Consider the following 15068-nt stretch of genomic DNA (forward strand, 5'->3'; position numbering starts at 1 on the left):
TAACAGGAAGGTGAAGTTGCTGATTTGAGTGCACACGGCCATCAGTGAAAAGGAAAGTGTCTGCAGGTATTATAGGCACATAGAATGATATATCAACCTGTTTCATTACACTGCAAATCAGATGGTGTCATTTTTCTTGATGCACTGTAAAATGCAATATGCATCTGTATTTTCAGGAGTCAAGGAATTGTTTGAAATTTTTGGAAAACTGCAGAATAATTTTCTTTTTAAATGTAATCTAACAGTCAGAGTAGAGATGGAATAAAAGCAGTGTTAAACAGCGAGACGTAGTGGGGCGTATACATACAACTAAAGTCCTGTGGATGTTGTGGTTACATAGTATTTACCTGAAACCATGAAGCCACCAGGGCATGATGTATATTTGCTTTCTTGCTCTGGGATTGTTCCAGAGACCAAGCAAGCTAATATGCTAGTGTCTGATAAATATGAAGCAACAGCCATCTGCTAAGTTTAGTTTAGCACAAAGAGTGGAAACAGGCAGAAACTGCTGGAATCATAAAACCCACCTACCATCACTTGACAGCTCAGTAATTGACATTTCATATTTAGTTTTATCGTCCTTACAAAATCATGTAAATACAACAAATTGTGGTTATATTTGGGCTATGTGCTTTAACTATTCTTTGAAATAGAATTCAATCAGAAACTAATATTCTTGCATGTCTTGATTATTGTCAAAAAGGAATCATTTAAATGGTGTTTTCCTCTGCAAATGGTTGAACAAGAACATTAATCATTTTAAATTCTGTTTTTAAGGCCTTTCTTGTCATTACTTTTAATAACTATAACACCCCACCTCTCCAATTTATCCTCCTCTTCATCACCAGCCCCCTGTAAACCAGACATGGTGATGGTGGATTTGCAGTGCAGCACTAACGTGGCGTTGGTCACCTGGCAAAACTCAGGCCCAGACCAGAGCCAGCAGGTGTTAGCGGTGGACAGCAGCGAAACCATGTTCACCTGCAACTCCAACAGCTCCAACTGCACCTTCGACCAGCTGGAATGTGGACGGACATACATCGTCAGTGTGGTCGGCTTCACAGAGACGTGCAGAAGTGAACCAGCTTTGGCCGACCCGCTCAAGACAGGTACTTTAATTTAGCAGAAGTACAGCGAGCTGCTCAGAATCGTAGTATTAGTTACACGGCTACTGATTAGTGACGTTTCCACAGGTTTAAATGTGATTTTCCAAACACATTTAGTAACAGATGAACTGGTCTACAATGTGGCACAAATGAAAACATCCATCCTTTAACTATACCTGCAAGGAATAGTAATCACAGGGCTGACATCTAAACAGATAACCATTCACGTTCACATTCACACCTGCGGAGAATTTACTGTCACCAGGCAACTTAACCTGCGTGTCTCTGGAGTCTGGGATTTTATAGATTCTATTGTAAATAATCTATTTTAGCATGAGTATTTCTACTTGCATTAAATGACATTTTTTGTTTTAAAGAAAGCTTTATTTTAAATGTGAATACGGTTGATAAACACTGAACAATAGCATAGTTTTAAGAATCACAAAAATGCAAACTACAGTACTTATAAGTAATTATTTAAACATAAAAACGATCCTCCATTTCATAAACTTGGTTAGGAAAGTAATTATTTGCAGTCTACACAAGGTGCTGCTTTTTAGGTTGTTAATGTAAATTAAAATGCACAACAATAAATTTGTACACACAATCATAATCAAGCATCCAGGTGCTATACTGAGAAATATAAATACTTAATTGTGCAGTCAAACTTTTACATAAATATTGATTTACTTAAGTGTAATATATAATTCATAATGGGGTTCCTTTTTAAAGGGGGCATTGTAGTGCATTTTAAGCCTGTGTGGTGCCGGAAACAACTGTCACAACAAACCACTCACTCACCTGACTGTTCCCCTCCAGCTCCATGTGTCCCCACACAACCCACAGCACGGGTGGACTGTGGCTCTGGTATCACGTCGGTTACGTGGGACGGATCACTTGGTGCCACATCTTACACCGTCTATGCTCGGGGCAGTCTCGGTCACAACGATCATTGGGACGGTAGCGACACCACCTGCGCTTTCCCGGCCCTGGCGTGTGGGCAGGACTACAACTTCACAGTGGTGGCCCGCCATGACACCTGCGACAGCTTGGACAGCAAGACCATCACAGAGTCCACAGGTAACAAAATACAGCCCGACAAGCTGTTTAACACAGTTACGAAAACGACCTTATCTTCTCACGTACAAAAATTTCAAGGTCTTGAAGGTAGTCATCCCAATAAGTAAGAACAAAGTCAAATTTACAAACCAAAAGCTTTTCTGCGTGTTTATACATTCATAGCTAAGTCTGACTAGCCCACAGAAACACCCCTCTCTGTTTAGGCTACATGGTTCCTTCCACCGGAACAGTACGTTAGCCAGTAGGTCCGTTAAATATCTATAATAACTAGCGCTAACTAAAAGCTCTAGCTTGTCTTTTGTTGATATTAGCAGCTAAGCTAATAGTTAAGTTAATATTTTTGCTAGAAAAAATACGAGAAGTATGTCAGACAATAGAGAAGATGGGCATCTTTTTAAAAATGAAAAATCAATAGTTTTCAATAGACTAAATAAAAACACTAGCTAGACCAACTTATCCAGGCTAGTTGATCTGTTGTTTTCCTAAGAGGAATTTATTTTGCACAAACATTTCCTTGGTTTATTTGATATTAAATGCAAAACTAACAGTAAATAAGTAAAAAAAAAAAAAAAAATAGGCAGAAACCTTTACCCTTTGAATGATGAATTGAAACTTTTCAAAAATGGCTTATTTTGTAGTTTTTATTGCTGTCACTAGGTGGTGCAAAGTTCTCATAAAAGCCATTTAGATTACAATAGATATCAGTGAAATTACCCACACTTGACATAGTTTTCATCTCAGGGTGCATTAGAAAGTCTAGGCAAATGGTTAAAAATTACGTTTACAATTCATTAATAGAATATTGTAATAAAATGTATTTTCCACAGTGAATACCAACATGTCCTTCTCTCTCCCTGTACATCTACTTTCCCTTCTCTATCCCTTTAGGTCCTTGTCCACAGACTGATCTAAAGACAAAACTACACTGTTCCACCAACACAGTTGAGGTTTCTTGGACTCCTGGAAGCGGCATCCTCTACTATAACGCCTCAGCGGATTCCTTTGCCATTGCACACCACTGGACCTGCACAACTAATGGATCCACCTGCAATATCACCTCTCTGCACTGTGGACAAAGCTACACAGTGAGGGTCTCTGGACAGGGACTGACCTGCCCCAGTCCTGCTCATTATTTTGACAGAGTCAACACGGGTAGGTTCATTATGTTTTGAGTAGTGCTGTAAAACAATTAAAATGTTTAATCAGATTAATCACAGAGTTGGTGTGGATTAATTTCAATTCATCACGATTGAACATAATTTGTTTTTAATCCTTATTAGTCACGTTTCATTTTGCATGAGCAAACAGACTCAAGAAAGAAGGGAATATATATGCACTTATGGTGTTTATTCAACACCTGTGCTCCGGTGAAAAGAAAACTCATTCCTGCAGAGTGTGCATATTACTGTATGTCGGTCGACTGTTCCATCTTGGTTTTTTGTTTTCAGACTTCCCACTGAGAGGGCCAATGTGCTGTTTACAGGGCTTAAAGTGAAAAATATTCCTGAGCCTGAACTTTTTTGCTTTTGGGTGGGGTCGGGGTACAATCTCGTTAACTAATAAGAAACTAAGATATCTGCCTTCACAAACTCAAACTTCAGATTATAGTAATACTAAAAAAGGCCAGTAGGTCATACTAGGTACTCCATCTGACTGCAACATGGTGCAGATATATTGTTTAGCAACCAATCAGAAAAGACATGGAAAAAGGACATTGATTCACCTTTAAACAATATGTGTGCCATTTGCACTATTTATTCTGAAATGCATTATGGGTTATTTAGCTGCCCCGAGTTCACACAAGTTTGGTCTGATGCATCCTCGATAATGTGGGCGGAGTGAGAACACATCCGGGTTTTTCATCCGTTCTCGGCCAGATGCGTACTTTGAATTGGAACAGTACTTGGTCTCCGACTGATGACGTTTCAAAAGTATGCGAGAACGCAAGTATGGACAAGTACACATATTGAGAAACGGCCTATGGTTCTGCCACTACCGGTCGGCTCAACTGCCCATTTGCACATGCGTGACGAAATGCGTTGCCAGAGATGTTCCAGGGATTCATTCTGTGCTGCAGATGCATTAACTGCATTAAAATTTTTAATCATATTAATCATGATGATGAATTAATCTGCGTTCATTTTGACAGCCCTAGTTTTGAGTTAAGATATAGCTGATATGTAAAACAACCAAGAGATTAATGAGAATGAATTAAAATAACCTTCATTTCATGTTGCTAAAGTTTTTATTTCATATTTTAATCTAGCTGAATTGGGTCATGAAAACTGGCATTGCTACTGTACAGTGGCAAAATTTGCAGTCGTAAGAAGTCATATTTTCACACACTTAACACCGTCTCTTACTTTAGGTTAGTAAATTATTGCAGCTATGTGTATTACATTTATTTCAGTCATTTAAAATCATTACTTTAAACATGGTGAATCCTTCATCTGTTTATACAGAACTTTTAGATAGCTATCCAAACTATAATTTATATGTATAAACTACTGCAGCCACTCTTGTCCCACCTCATATCAATTTATTTAATCTATCCAGAAATAAAACTATTTCACAGCTATAGATAACTGTTTCAGCTGCAATGCCAGCTTGCTGATCAGTGTCAAAATTCCGCTTATCAGGTAGGAGTTTTTTTATTATTGTATTAAGCTGCAAGCTGTAAAACTGACAACAAAGAAAAGTAGTGAAAATAATTTAAAAGCAGTGCCAACAGTTATTCAATCCCATTTAATTTAAAAAATCAGCACTTATGTCTAAAAATAAAGCCAAGGTGTATTTTACTCTTTGTATGCCCCTAATGATGCCTGTAAATGACCTGACACACTGTTCTTCTTTTCCCTCCAGCTCCCTGTCCTCCCACCCAGCTGAAGATCAACTCTTCCTGTGAATCAAACAACATCTCGGTGTCATGGGACGCCTCGCAGGGCTCCGTCTCCTACATGACTGTGGTGGAAAATGCGCAGGGCGACCGGTGGACCTGTAACACTACCGGCACCAGCTGCGACATGTCTGGTCTGCTCTGTGGACAGGAGTACAAGGTCTACGTTGTTGGTATTGATGAAATGTGCACAGGAGCCAAGAGTGAAATGAAAATGATTCGCACCGGTAGGTATCGATCAATTGAAAATGGATTTTCACTGTGAAAAGCAGAATATAATATTTATTCTCAAAGGAAAGGGGTTGAATACGGATTGCTTCAGCAGTTATAATGTATTTAATTTCACAATTACTGTTTATGAGTAACAACTTGATCGTGAGATATTTTTATTTTATTTACTTTGCTTCTTCAGGTATCTGAAAAGAGACATACAGTAGCACATACTGCCATACATTTCAGTATACTCTATTTATTACATCAGAATAATTGGATGCTATATTCACATAAAAACTTGTATTATAATTCCAGTATTTTAGAAAATACACACATTGTTTTTGCAGTTTTTTATATTTAGCCTTCATACATATAAATGTGTGGGAAAGCAATCCTTGTCAGGTCTTAAAATGAGGTGTAGAACTGAGTCAATGAACATAGAAGTTTCACCAAAAACAAGATCTCATTCTGGTACCATTTATTGGGTGACAGATGAATTTGTAATTAGATTAATAGTACTACAGTCTATTTAACAAGATCAAACTAAGACCTGGATTTTTGTTTATAAATTTATTGAATTTTCTCATTCAGATTTTACACATTTCTGTTTTATTCTTGTGCTGTCTGCCCTTACAATACAAAATACCAGAACAAGAGTAAAAACTGAATAAGGCACAAAAGAATTGGAAGGTATGACTGAAGTACTCCTGGTCATTTACATAGGCAGGAAACACAGGGAAGGTTACCAGATAGATGGGAAGCTGACAGCTAAAGGAGGGAGAGACAAGACTGTGGCCTCATTCCAATCTCTACACGCAGGGAATCACGGACTTTTCGATACATTTGTAGAGTTGTGTGTATTTCCAAACATCTGCATAGAATTTACAATTTTTCATGGCTTTATTAATTGATATTTTCCTAAAATATATAAACACTGTAATGTCACAAACAGGCAACACTAATCAAATGGAATGAAACACAAGTCCAAATTCACTTTTTTTTCTTTTTTTTTTTTTGGTGGTGTGATACATAGTTTCCTGGCAGTATATGCTGTCATTATACTGTGTCCAGTTCCTTTCATACCATCTTCCTTACTATCACTGCACAGTCACAGTAAAGTTGTCTCCAACCGCTCTCTTTGCTCTCTCTCCAGCACCTTGTGTACCAGAGAACGTACAGAACCATCTTGACTGTCTGTCTGGTGTCCTCAATGTTACCTGGCAGTCGACTGGTCACTACCTAAAGTTCCGCGCCTCAGTGATGAGCAGCAGAGGTCACGTCAGCATCTGCACTACAAATAAGCACCACTGCGTAGTACGCAACTTGCAGTGTGGGCTGACCTACAACGTTACAGTGGTGGCTCAAGATGAGAACTGCAACAGCTCCCACAGCCCTGTAAAGCAGATCTCCTCAGGTAAGGGAGAAGCTCCAGTTGGTAGTTATAGTGCATCTGATTACATGTACATAGCAGCATAGACAGGTATAGCTGGGGCTGCTGTGTGACAACACTGAAAACAAAAAGTAGCATGTTTTTGATCACCATACATTTGTGAGTTCATCCAGAAGACTGAAAGTCAAAGAGTCTGTCTTGACCTTTAGAAAACCAGCAGACCATGAGACTTTTTGAAGATATGTGTTTGATATTCATGATATTTACTCCACCAAGGAACACGGCGGAGTTATGTGACAGTCGACATACGTTTGTCTGTCCGTCTGTCTGTACGTAACAATACTCAAAAGTGGACTAACGGATTTGGATAAAATTTTCAGGGAAGGTCAGAAATGACAAAAGGACCACCTGATTAGATTTTGACAGTGATGTGGCTTATAGTCTGGATCCACGGATTTGTTAAAGATTTCTCTGTCCATGACAAGTGAACACTACGTCAGCTGCCTGCTGACGATCACACGATTGCGATCCGACTACAAATGAATCGCTGCAGACTTATCAGGACTTATCCGTCGGAAATGATACAAGGAACAGTTGATTAAATTGTGTGGGTGTTTCCGAGTCCCATCAATTCCCGCCACTTATTTAGGTTTATATAGGTCATGCGATTCAGTATCTGTACTGAACGTACACATGCATAACATACGCCTGTGCTCAGCACAAGTCTATGTTTTATTAATGATTTCATCTGTCGGATACAAAGACTGAGCAGCCTTGGTGGAGTACTGCACTCTCTGAGTGCTTTTCTTGTTTTTTTATGTGACAATTGGTTTACTTTTGTCTCATCATCATTGTTTTTATCTTAATCTCACCATCCCTTCCCCTTCAGCTCCCTGCCCTCTCCCATCATTCCATCCTGTGGTGAACTGCAGCAGCGGAGATGTATCTGTCACCTGGAACAACAGCATGCCAGGGGTTATGTACACAGTGTTTGCCATCGATGCCATGGGTTACAGACACAACTGCAGTGATACAAACAGCGGCTGTACTCTTAGCACACTGAAGTGTGGGACAGAGTACAATGTCACCATCACACCGTCCAGAGGCGATTGTGTTGGCAGAGACAGCCAAACAAAAATGATCATGACAGGCAAGAAATACTTATATCTTACTAAAATGAAGAGGGAGACGTACTGTTCTTTGACACTCATTTATATTTGTTTAATCATCTGTTATATTTTAACTTCTTGAAACACTGTTTACGTCTTTTTATACTGCCTTGTGTGCGTTTTATTTTACATATCTTAATGCATCTGTATGTCTTTCATGCAGCATTCATGTGCCTTGTCACCTGTATTTTCACCTCCTGTTCATTTGAGAATATTTGTCACAATGTAAAGATTTTTCATTTTTTGTAATTTTAGCTTAAAATTAACCCCTGATATAACTGCAGTTCACGATTAACAATTCATACACAGTGGCAGGAACTGTTGAAGTAACTCTTCGTCTACCCAACATTCTTACTAAGCAGCTGTTTAAATGCACAGTCAATATCTTAACAGAACGTGTTACCCAAACACAGAGTTGCCAATAATTTCTTGATGTTCTGAAAAATGAAAAGAATTTTAACAATTAATTTGTAGAGGTTTAATGCACTCCTACAACCTTCTGACAATATTGAAGATTAATAAATGTCACTGTGAAGGTATAAGGTCATTTTTCTTTAAACAAAACCTGCAAATTTATACCAGCAATTCCAAATTTGTCATTATTGACAAATATATGTAATATATTCAGCACTTGTCTCTGTTTTTCTCCATGTAGGCTACCTACTATGGGAGCAGCTTGTGCTTGTTTGTGAAAGTGTATCCATCTTCCCATCTAACTTTCTAATAATATATCCAAAAATGTTGAACTTCTTTTTTTTTTTTAACTTTACAGTTTCCAGTTATATAATCTGTTCACTCAAAGACTGTGAGGTCTATATGGAACTCATTTTCTGATTTCCTCTCCAGTTCCCTGTGTACCTCACCTGTCAGACGTGGAGATCGACTGCTTGGCAAACTCTGCATGGGTGATGTATAATTACTCTGCCGGGGCTAAAGACTACATTGTTATGGCGACAGACAGCCAGGGTAACGTCCAGACATTCGAGTGTAACTCCACATCAGACTGGATGTGTGCTCTGCCACCGCTGATGTGCAGCAAGAATCTCACCTTCACCCTGAAGGCTCAGGACCAACAGTGCACCAGTGCACCGAGCAACGCCATCACAACTGAGACAGGTAAATGAAAAAAAAACAATGAATGTGGAGATAAAAATTCTAATGTCAATAACAGTCAACCAGGGAATAATTTTTAAACACATTTTTCGTGCTATTGTAATATTGTCAATGTCCAACTGCACTGTGGTTGTAAATTGACTCAATATTTACAAATACATTTTGCTTTGTTAAAATTATTTTAAAACAATATTCAAAGGGCGCTTGCTGACAACGAAAACTGATCCTCAAGAATAAAAATTAACAAACCTGCACTGTATTAAAATTCACATCTATTTACTTATTTGACTGAATTATTTTATGATGTGATCTGAATTCCATATTTTAATTAATTTGAAATGACATGTTTTAATGAATAAATAGGCTATTTTTTCGAGAGCTTCTTACTTCCTTCATATTTGACTTCAATGACTGTTTAACTGCATCAACTTCAGTTTCATCTGAAGAACCTAAAATATGTTACATTCATTCATAGTAACAATGTACCTCAGATTCACTCTTTTCTTTTTCGATCTGTAGGATCGGTCGAGAAATCAGCTACTTTTAGGATGCATTGTCTGTTCTAATAGAAAACACAGCCAAGTTTGGTATTTTTAGAGAATTGTTTGGTTTTTAATTTAGTTTAGAATAGTTTTTCTTGGTCATGAGGGTTTTTATGTGAGCTGTGTTCTTTTTTTCTTACTAGTTATCACCTTATGTTTTTCGGTATTTACAGCTTCGTGTGTTGTTTTGTACCTTCCTCTAATTCATGCATAAATAAGGGGATGTGTTTGTTATTTTGTTTTTGTAGTGATAAATAGAAATTTTTAGGACACATGTTCAATCGGCTCTTTTTAAATTGTACCTCAAAGCATTGCTCTCTCCACAGCTCCCTGTCCTCCTATAAACATTAGAGAATCTGTGGACTGTGAGAACGGAACAATATCCGTCACCTGGTCGGATGTTCCCGGTGCGATAACGTACACTGCCACGCTGGAGGAGGTCTCTGGAAGTGATACCACCTGCTGCACCACATCGGGCTCTGGCTGTAATATCACAGATCTGCCATGTGGAGGAATGTACATCCTGCATGTCACAGCTGAGGGACGAACCTGCAATAGTTCAGAGAGTGAAAGCCTCATCACCAGGACGGGTACGATACATACATTACAGTACACATTCAGCTATTTTAGAAACTATTAAATAATTGAGAACTGAGAATAAAATTATTATAGCTACAGTGTCCAGAATTTCAGATGAAATGGCTGAAATGAAAAACAAATGCAGAACTAAATGTATCTCCTCTTCAGCTCCATGTGTTCCTGAGGACCTAAAAGCCAATCTGAGCTGCAGCAACAATGTGGCCTCCATGTCTTGGAGCAACAGCAATGGAGGGCAGCTCTACAGGGTGAAAGCAGTGGCTGATGATGGCCACATGCACGAGTGTAGTTCGCATGAGAACCAGTGTGATCTGACAGATCTGCACTGTGGAGAGTACTATACAGCTACTGTGACTGCTGAGGACAGTGAATGCAAGAGCAAACCAAGTGACAGTGTGATGATCAAGACAGGTATGCACTTTGAAATGGTTAAATCTGGAATACTTTCATTTTGTAAAAGAAAGAAATGACTTGTTTTTCATAAATCTTGTTACACTGAATATTTGTCTACTTGATATTTTGGGAAATATGAGCATTTTTTCCTTGCAGAGAGCTAGATGAGAAAATATGTATGTAAATATTTATGGCACATATAAAGATAAGTTACGTGCAGTTTGTTGAATCTCTTGAAAACAAGTTGTAGCTAATAATTTAGCAGCAGAGACCAGGAAATCTGGTGAGTCTATGTTCATAAGCTCCTTTAAAACCACATAATTGCAGTTTTTATGCAACATTTTTGGTAGGGATTTGTTGCCTTCAGACAGAACTAGGTTAGGTGCCTTCACATGTGTTCATGCTAAGCTAAGCTAATTGATTGCTGGCTCCAACTTCATGCAGTGGTGGAAAAAAGTTTTCGAACACCCTTAAAATTTTACACAATCTCAAATATTCATGAAATTTTGTGGAAAAATCGTTTTTGTGTTGTCAAAAGGTGTGGCTGCGTTAGACAGACAAACAAATACAAATTATATCTTTTTGTTTATTGTTTATGAGAAAAACTAACAAAACTAAATTTTACCAAAATGACCCAATACTCAAAGTTTCTTATTTTTATGTTACCAATCAATAAGTTTTTGGATTTGTTTAGTATTAAGGCTGTGATTGTACTAAATGAAACGGCACTTGAAGAGTGCACCTAAGAGGGATTCTTAATGCAATGTACATGTAAATGTATGGGGTGTCCGAAAACTTTTTTCCACCACTGTATATGTTGTGCAGACAGAGTGTGGTCATGCTCTTCTCCTCTAACTCCCAGTAAAAAAAACATTGCTCTAACTTTGCAACAGATATATTCTCCAGAGTTCCAGTTTCAAACTCTTTAAAATAATAAAAACTTCTTTTAGCCGCACTTTAAACCTTCACCTTTATGTCTCCTCACCAGTGCCATGCACTCCGGCCAACGCCTCCTCTATGATGGACTGTGAGACCAATTCTCTGATTATTTACTGGTCCGATAGTCCAGGAGCTGATTCCTACTTGGCCAGGTTGGAGGACAGCACTGGTCGGGGTACAACCTGTCAGGGCACAACAGAGGGCTCCTGCAATGTGACAGGACTTGCCTGTGGTCAGATCTACCACGTCTCTGTGGTCTCCTCTGATGGATACTGCAACAGCCCGCCTACTCCTGTGACTGACACACCTTCAGGTAGGACTAAAGTGACAGACAGGTATATTAAGAATGCATGTTAAAACAGTAATGAAGAGGAAATGGATGCACTGAGTCACATAAACTAAAGTGTAGTGAGCTTTAAATTAAGTTGAAGTTGCCATATCTTGTTGTCATGTATTTATACAGTATGAAAGCCTTTTAAAATCATGCATTATGTAAAAATCTATTTCTGTGTTCCATAGTATCAATATTTATTCTTGGTAAAAACCACTGGTTTTTCAATGGAAATGTGTGTTTATATTGTAACTTTTGCTGTGTACCACAGTGTGATAAATGTTTCTTTTCACATTTTTTCACCATCAACTGATGCTATTTGTATTTAAATTTTCTGTAAAGTGAGGCCTCTCTCTATTTTGTATTTGTGCTGCTTTTACGTGTAAATGTTAACAATGTAAAATTGTTATCATCATTTAGGGTCCAGTTTGTAAGATTTAGAGGGATGTATTGGCAGGGATGAAGAATAATGTACTGTAGGATGAGCTCTTTAAATCCACAGACGGAGTGTGTCCTCTTCCATGAGGTCCGCTGTGATGCACTGCTGGGTTTCTACAGAAGCCCAGAACAGACAAACCAAGCACTTGCTCTAGGGAGCGCCTTTTGCATTTTCACAGTTTTTAGTGGCTATCATAGGTGCTTTGGCATGCTTGGAAGGTGAGGATGAGATGAGGGGTATTTAGTTGGTTGTAATCTGCCACTTCCCCACTAGAGTTCACTAAATCCTACACACCTGACATTCAATAGACTTGTCTTTCTTTATTACGTACTTACGTATTAAATAAGTAGAAATTTAACGCCAAATTTGACTGCCTTGCTTGTCCCTCTTTCAGTCCCCTGTAAACCGAGACATATCAAGGCGGTGATAGACTGCTACATGGACTCAGCCCTGGTGGAGTGGTACCTGAGTTATGGAGCTCTGTGGTACGTGGTCACGGCCACCACAGCGTCAGGTCACACTGTCACCTGTCAGACGAACATGACCTACTGCGAGCTGAAAGGACTGCGCTGCGGTCAGAGCTACACTGTGTCCGTCAAAGCTGTAGGAGAGAGCTGCAGCAGCATGGCTGACATGATGGAACAGCTGGTCACTGGTGAGCAGCACATTACAGGCTTATCAAGTCAATTAAATATATAGCATCTTCCACCTTATCAAATAATTTCCAAATCTAAAACGTCTTTTTTTCAAATTACAATTTTTTATTAATAATTCTATTTTCACCCTTTTCCTCTCCAAATCTTAATTTTTAAAGAATTTTCTAGACATGAATGTCAGTATTTTATAATGTTTACGCAAGTGCTGTTTTTATTCATCAGTTTTTAAGTTTAGTACTCCTCAAATATGACTTAGTCAGAGGATTTCTTTTTTTTATTTTATAGACTTTTACCTTCAATCTTCATAATTACCAAACAAGCACAGGACATTATTTTTAGTAACACCATGCTTTATATTTTTCCTGCTTGTGACATATCCTCACTTATTTTTAGTGTATTAGTCATTTTAAGGATTTAACATACCCGTCATACAGAAATGATATGATTTAATTATCAACTGAATTTCACTGTATTTTGTTTTTTACCTATCCAAAAATGTAAAGAATGTGTCTCATTCAAATTTTCCTCCATCCTCTCTTTTAGCGCCTTGCATCCCTGAACACATCACCTATCAATATAGCCTAACAATCGGCCAGGTGCAGTGGGACATGACCCTTGGTGCTAAATACTACACGGTCAACGCAGAAACTGATGAGGGTCTCGCATCCACCTGTATTACTAATGACACTTCCTGTGCATTGAATAACATGAAGTGTAGCCAAATGTACAGTGTTGAAGTCACAGCAAACAACCATGTGTGCAAAGGCGTGTCCACCTCTACTGAAGCAGTCACAATACTGACAGGTAAAACACACTGACATTACTTTTTGGTTCCGTCTCAATTGAAGCAACATAAACTTTGTTGATAGTCATTTAAATACCAAACTGTCTTTTATCAGGGTTTTGTTGCTTTCCTCTTGTCGTATAGTAACCTGAGCATCTGTAGGCTTTGGGTTGACAAAACAACTTTTGGGAGCATCATGCTAAGTTTGAGAAATTGTAACAGGATTTTTTTAGAGCCAGAATGGTCAAATAATTAAGAACCTTGAGTCTCAGTATGTCATTTTTAAAATAAAAAATGTAAACTCTCAGATATTATTGTGTATTTAAGTTTTCATTAAGCAGAAAACTCCAGAATCCACTTTGCATCATTCAACCTTTTCTGTCTCTTTTCCTGCACTCAGAGCCTTGCCCGCCCGACAATGTGCAGACAACTGTTAACTGTCAGGAGAACCAGGGAACCGTGTCATGGGAGGCCAGTATCGGTGCTGTGACTTACGAGGTTACGCTCGCTGGGCGCGATGGCCACGTGCTGACCTGTCTCACTAACAACACCTACTGTGACATAGAAGGCCTCCACTGTGGAGTTACCTACCTCACCAATGTCGTTGCTGCTTCAGAGAGACTCAACAGCTTCGTCTCTGACACCGTTCTGCTGGTTGCAGGTACGATACACTCACACACTGGCTTTTATTGGCTATTTTATTAGAGTAGTATGCTGAATCCTCTTTCCTACACCATTATACCTGCAGTTTTTTTAACTGTTTTATCACGGTTGAGATATATTAGATTAGGATGATATAATAATAATAATAACTTTATTTATATAACACCCTTAAGAACATTATTCACAAGGTGCTTTGACAGTTAAAACGTGCAACACACACAATGAAGCAAGATACAGGAGACAAGTCAGAGCAGTCAGTTAAAATAAATAGTAAAAATGACAATACATTAAATGAAAAATTAGCTAGATTAGCACTCATATCAAGCAAGGGAACTAGGCAATTTGAAGATTAAAGGATAAGATTGAGGGTTAAAATTAAAAGTCCAAAAATTTGAGAATAAAAGAATTAGAGAGACGACATCACACCAAAGAACCAGGCAGCTAAAATTAAAATAAAACAAGGGAGAACATATAAAATAAACAGGACATAGTACAGAATAAAACACTAAAACCAAATAGAGCTAAAAGTAAACTTCAAATAAAAGCAAGTCTATGAAAGTGGGTTTTTTAGAAGTGATTTAAAAGAAATTACTGACTCCACAAGCCTTATCTCCTCAGGCAGGTTATTCCGTATAAACCACATTAATTTTAGAAAACATACTGAATTTTGTCTTGTACATCTCTCTTGAGTTGAGTTCTCTAAGAAGGGCTCTAACTTTAGAAAATGCTAGAATAATCTTAAATTGCAGGCTGCGGA

General features: G+C 38.3%; 1 protein-coding gene across 1 annotated transcript in view; it reads left to right on the plus strand.

The window, feature by feature from the left end:
- Positions 1–15068, plus strand: part of LOC111588473 (uncharacterized) — a 57830-nt gene that overhangs the window by 25081 nt on the left and 17681 nt on the right. Inside the window, exons 25-37 of the mRNA XM_023298884.3 lie at positions 849–1109; positions 1926–2186; positions 3075–3338; positions 5049–5309; positions 6449–6709; positions 7575–7835; positions 8701–8970; positions 9836–10099; positions 10257–10517; positions 11488–11751; positions 12603–12863; positions 13408–13668; positions 14049–14309. Coding sequence (XP_023154652.3) covers positions 849–1109; positions 1926–2186; positions 3075–3338; positions 5049–5309; positions 6449–6709; positions 7575–7835; positions 8701–8970; positions 9836–10099; positions 10257–10517; positions 11488–11751; positions 12603–12863; positions 13408–13668; positions 14049–14309 — 3411 coding nt within the window. The remainder of the gene's footprint in view (positions 1–848; positions 1110–1925; positions 2187–3074; positions 3339–5048; positions 5310–6448; positions 6710–7574; positions 7836–8700; positions 8971–9835; positions 10100–10256; positions 10518–11487; positions 11752–12602; positions 12864–13407; positions 13669–14048; positions 14310–15068) is intronic.

This window comes from Amphiprion ocellaris, chromosome 2, assembly GCF_022539595.1.
Source record: "Amphiprion ocellaris isolate individual 3 ecotype Okinawa chromosome 2, ASM2253959v1, whole genome shotgun sequence".
Lineage (NCBI taxonomy): Eukaryota > Metazoa > Chordata > Actinopteri > Pomacentridae > Amphiprion > Amphiprion ocellaris.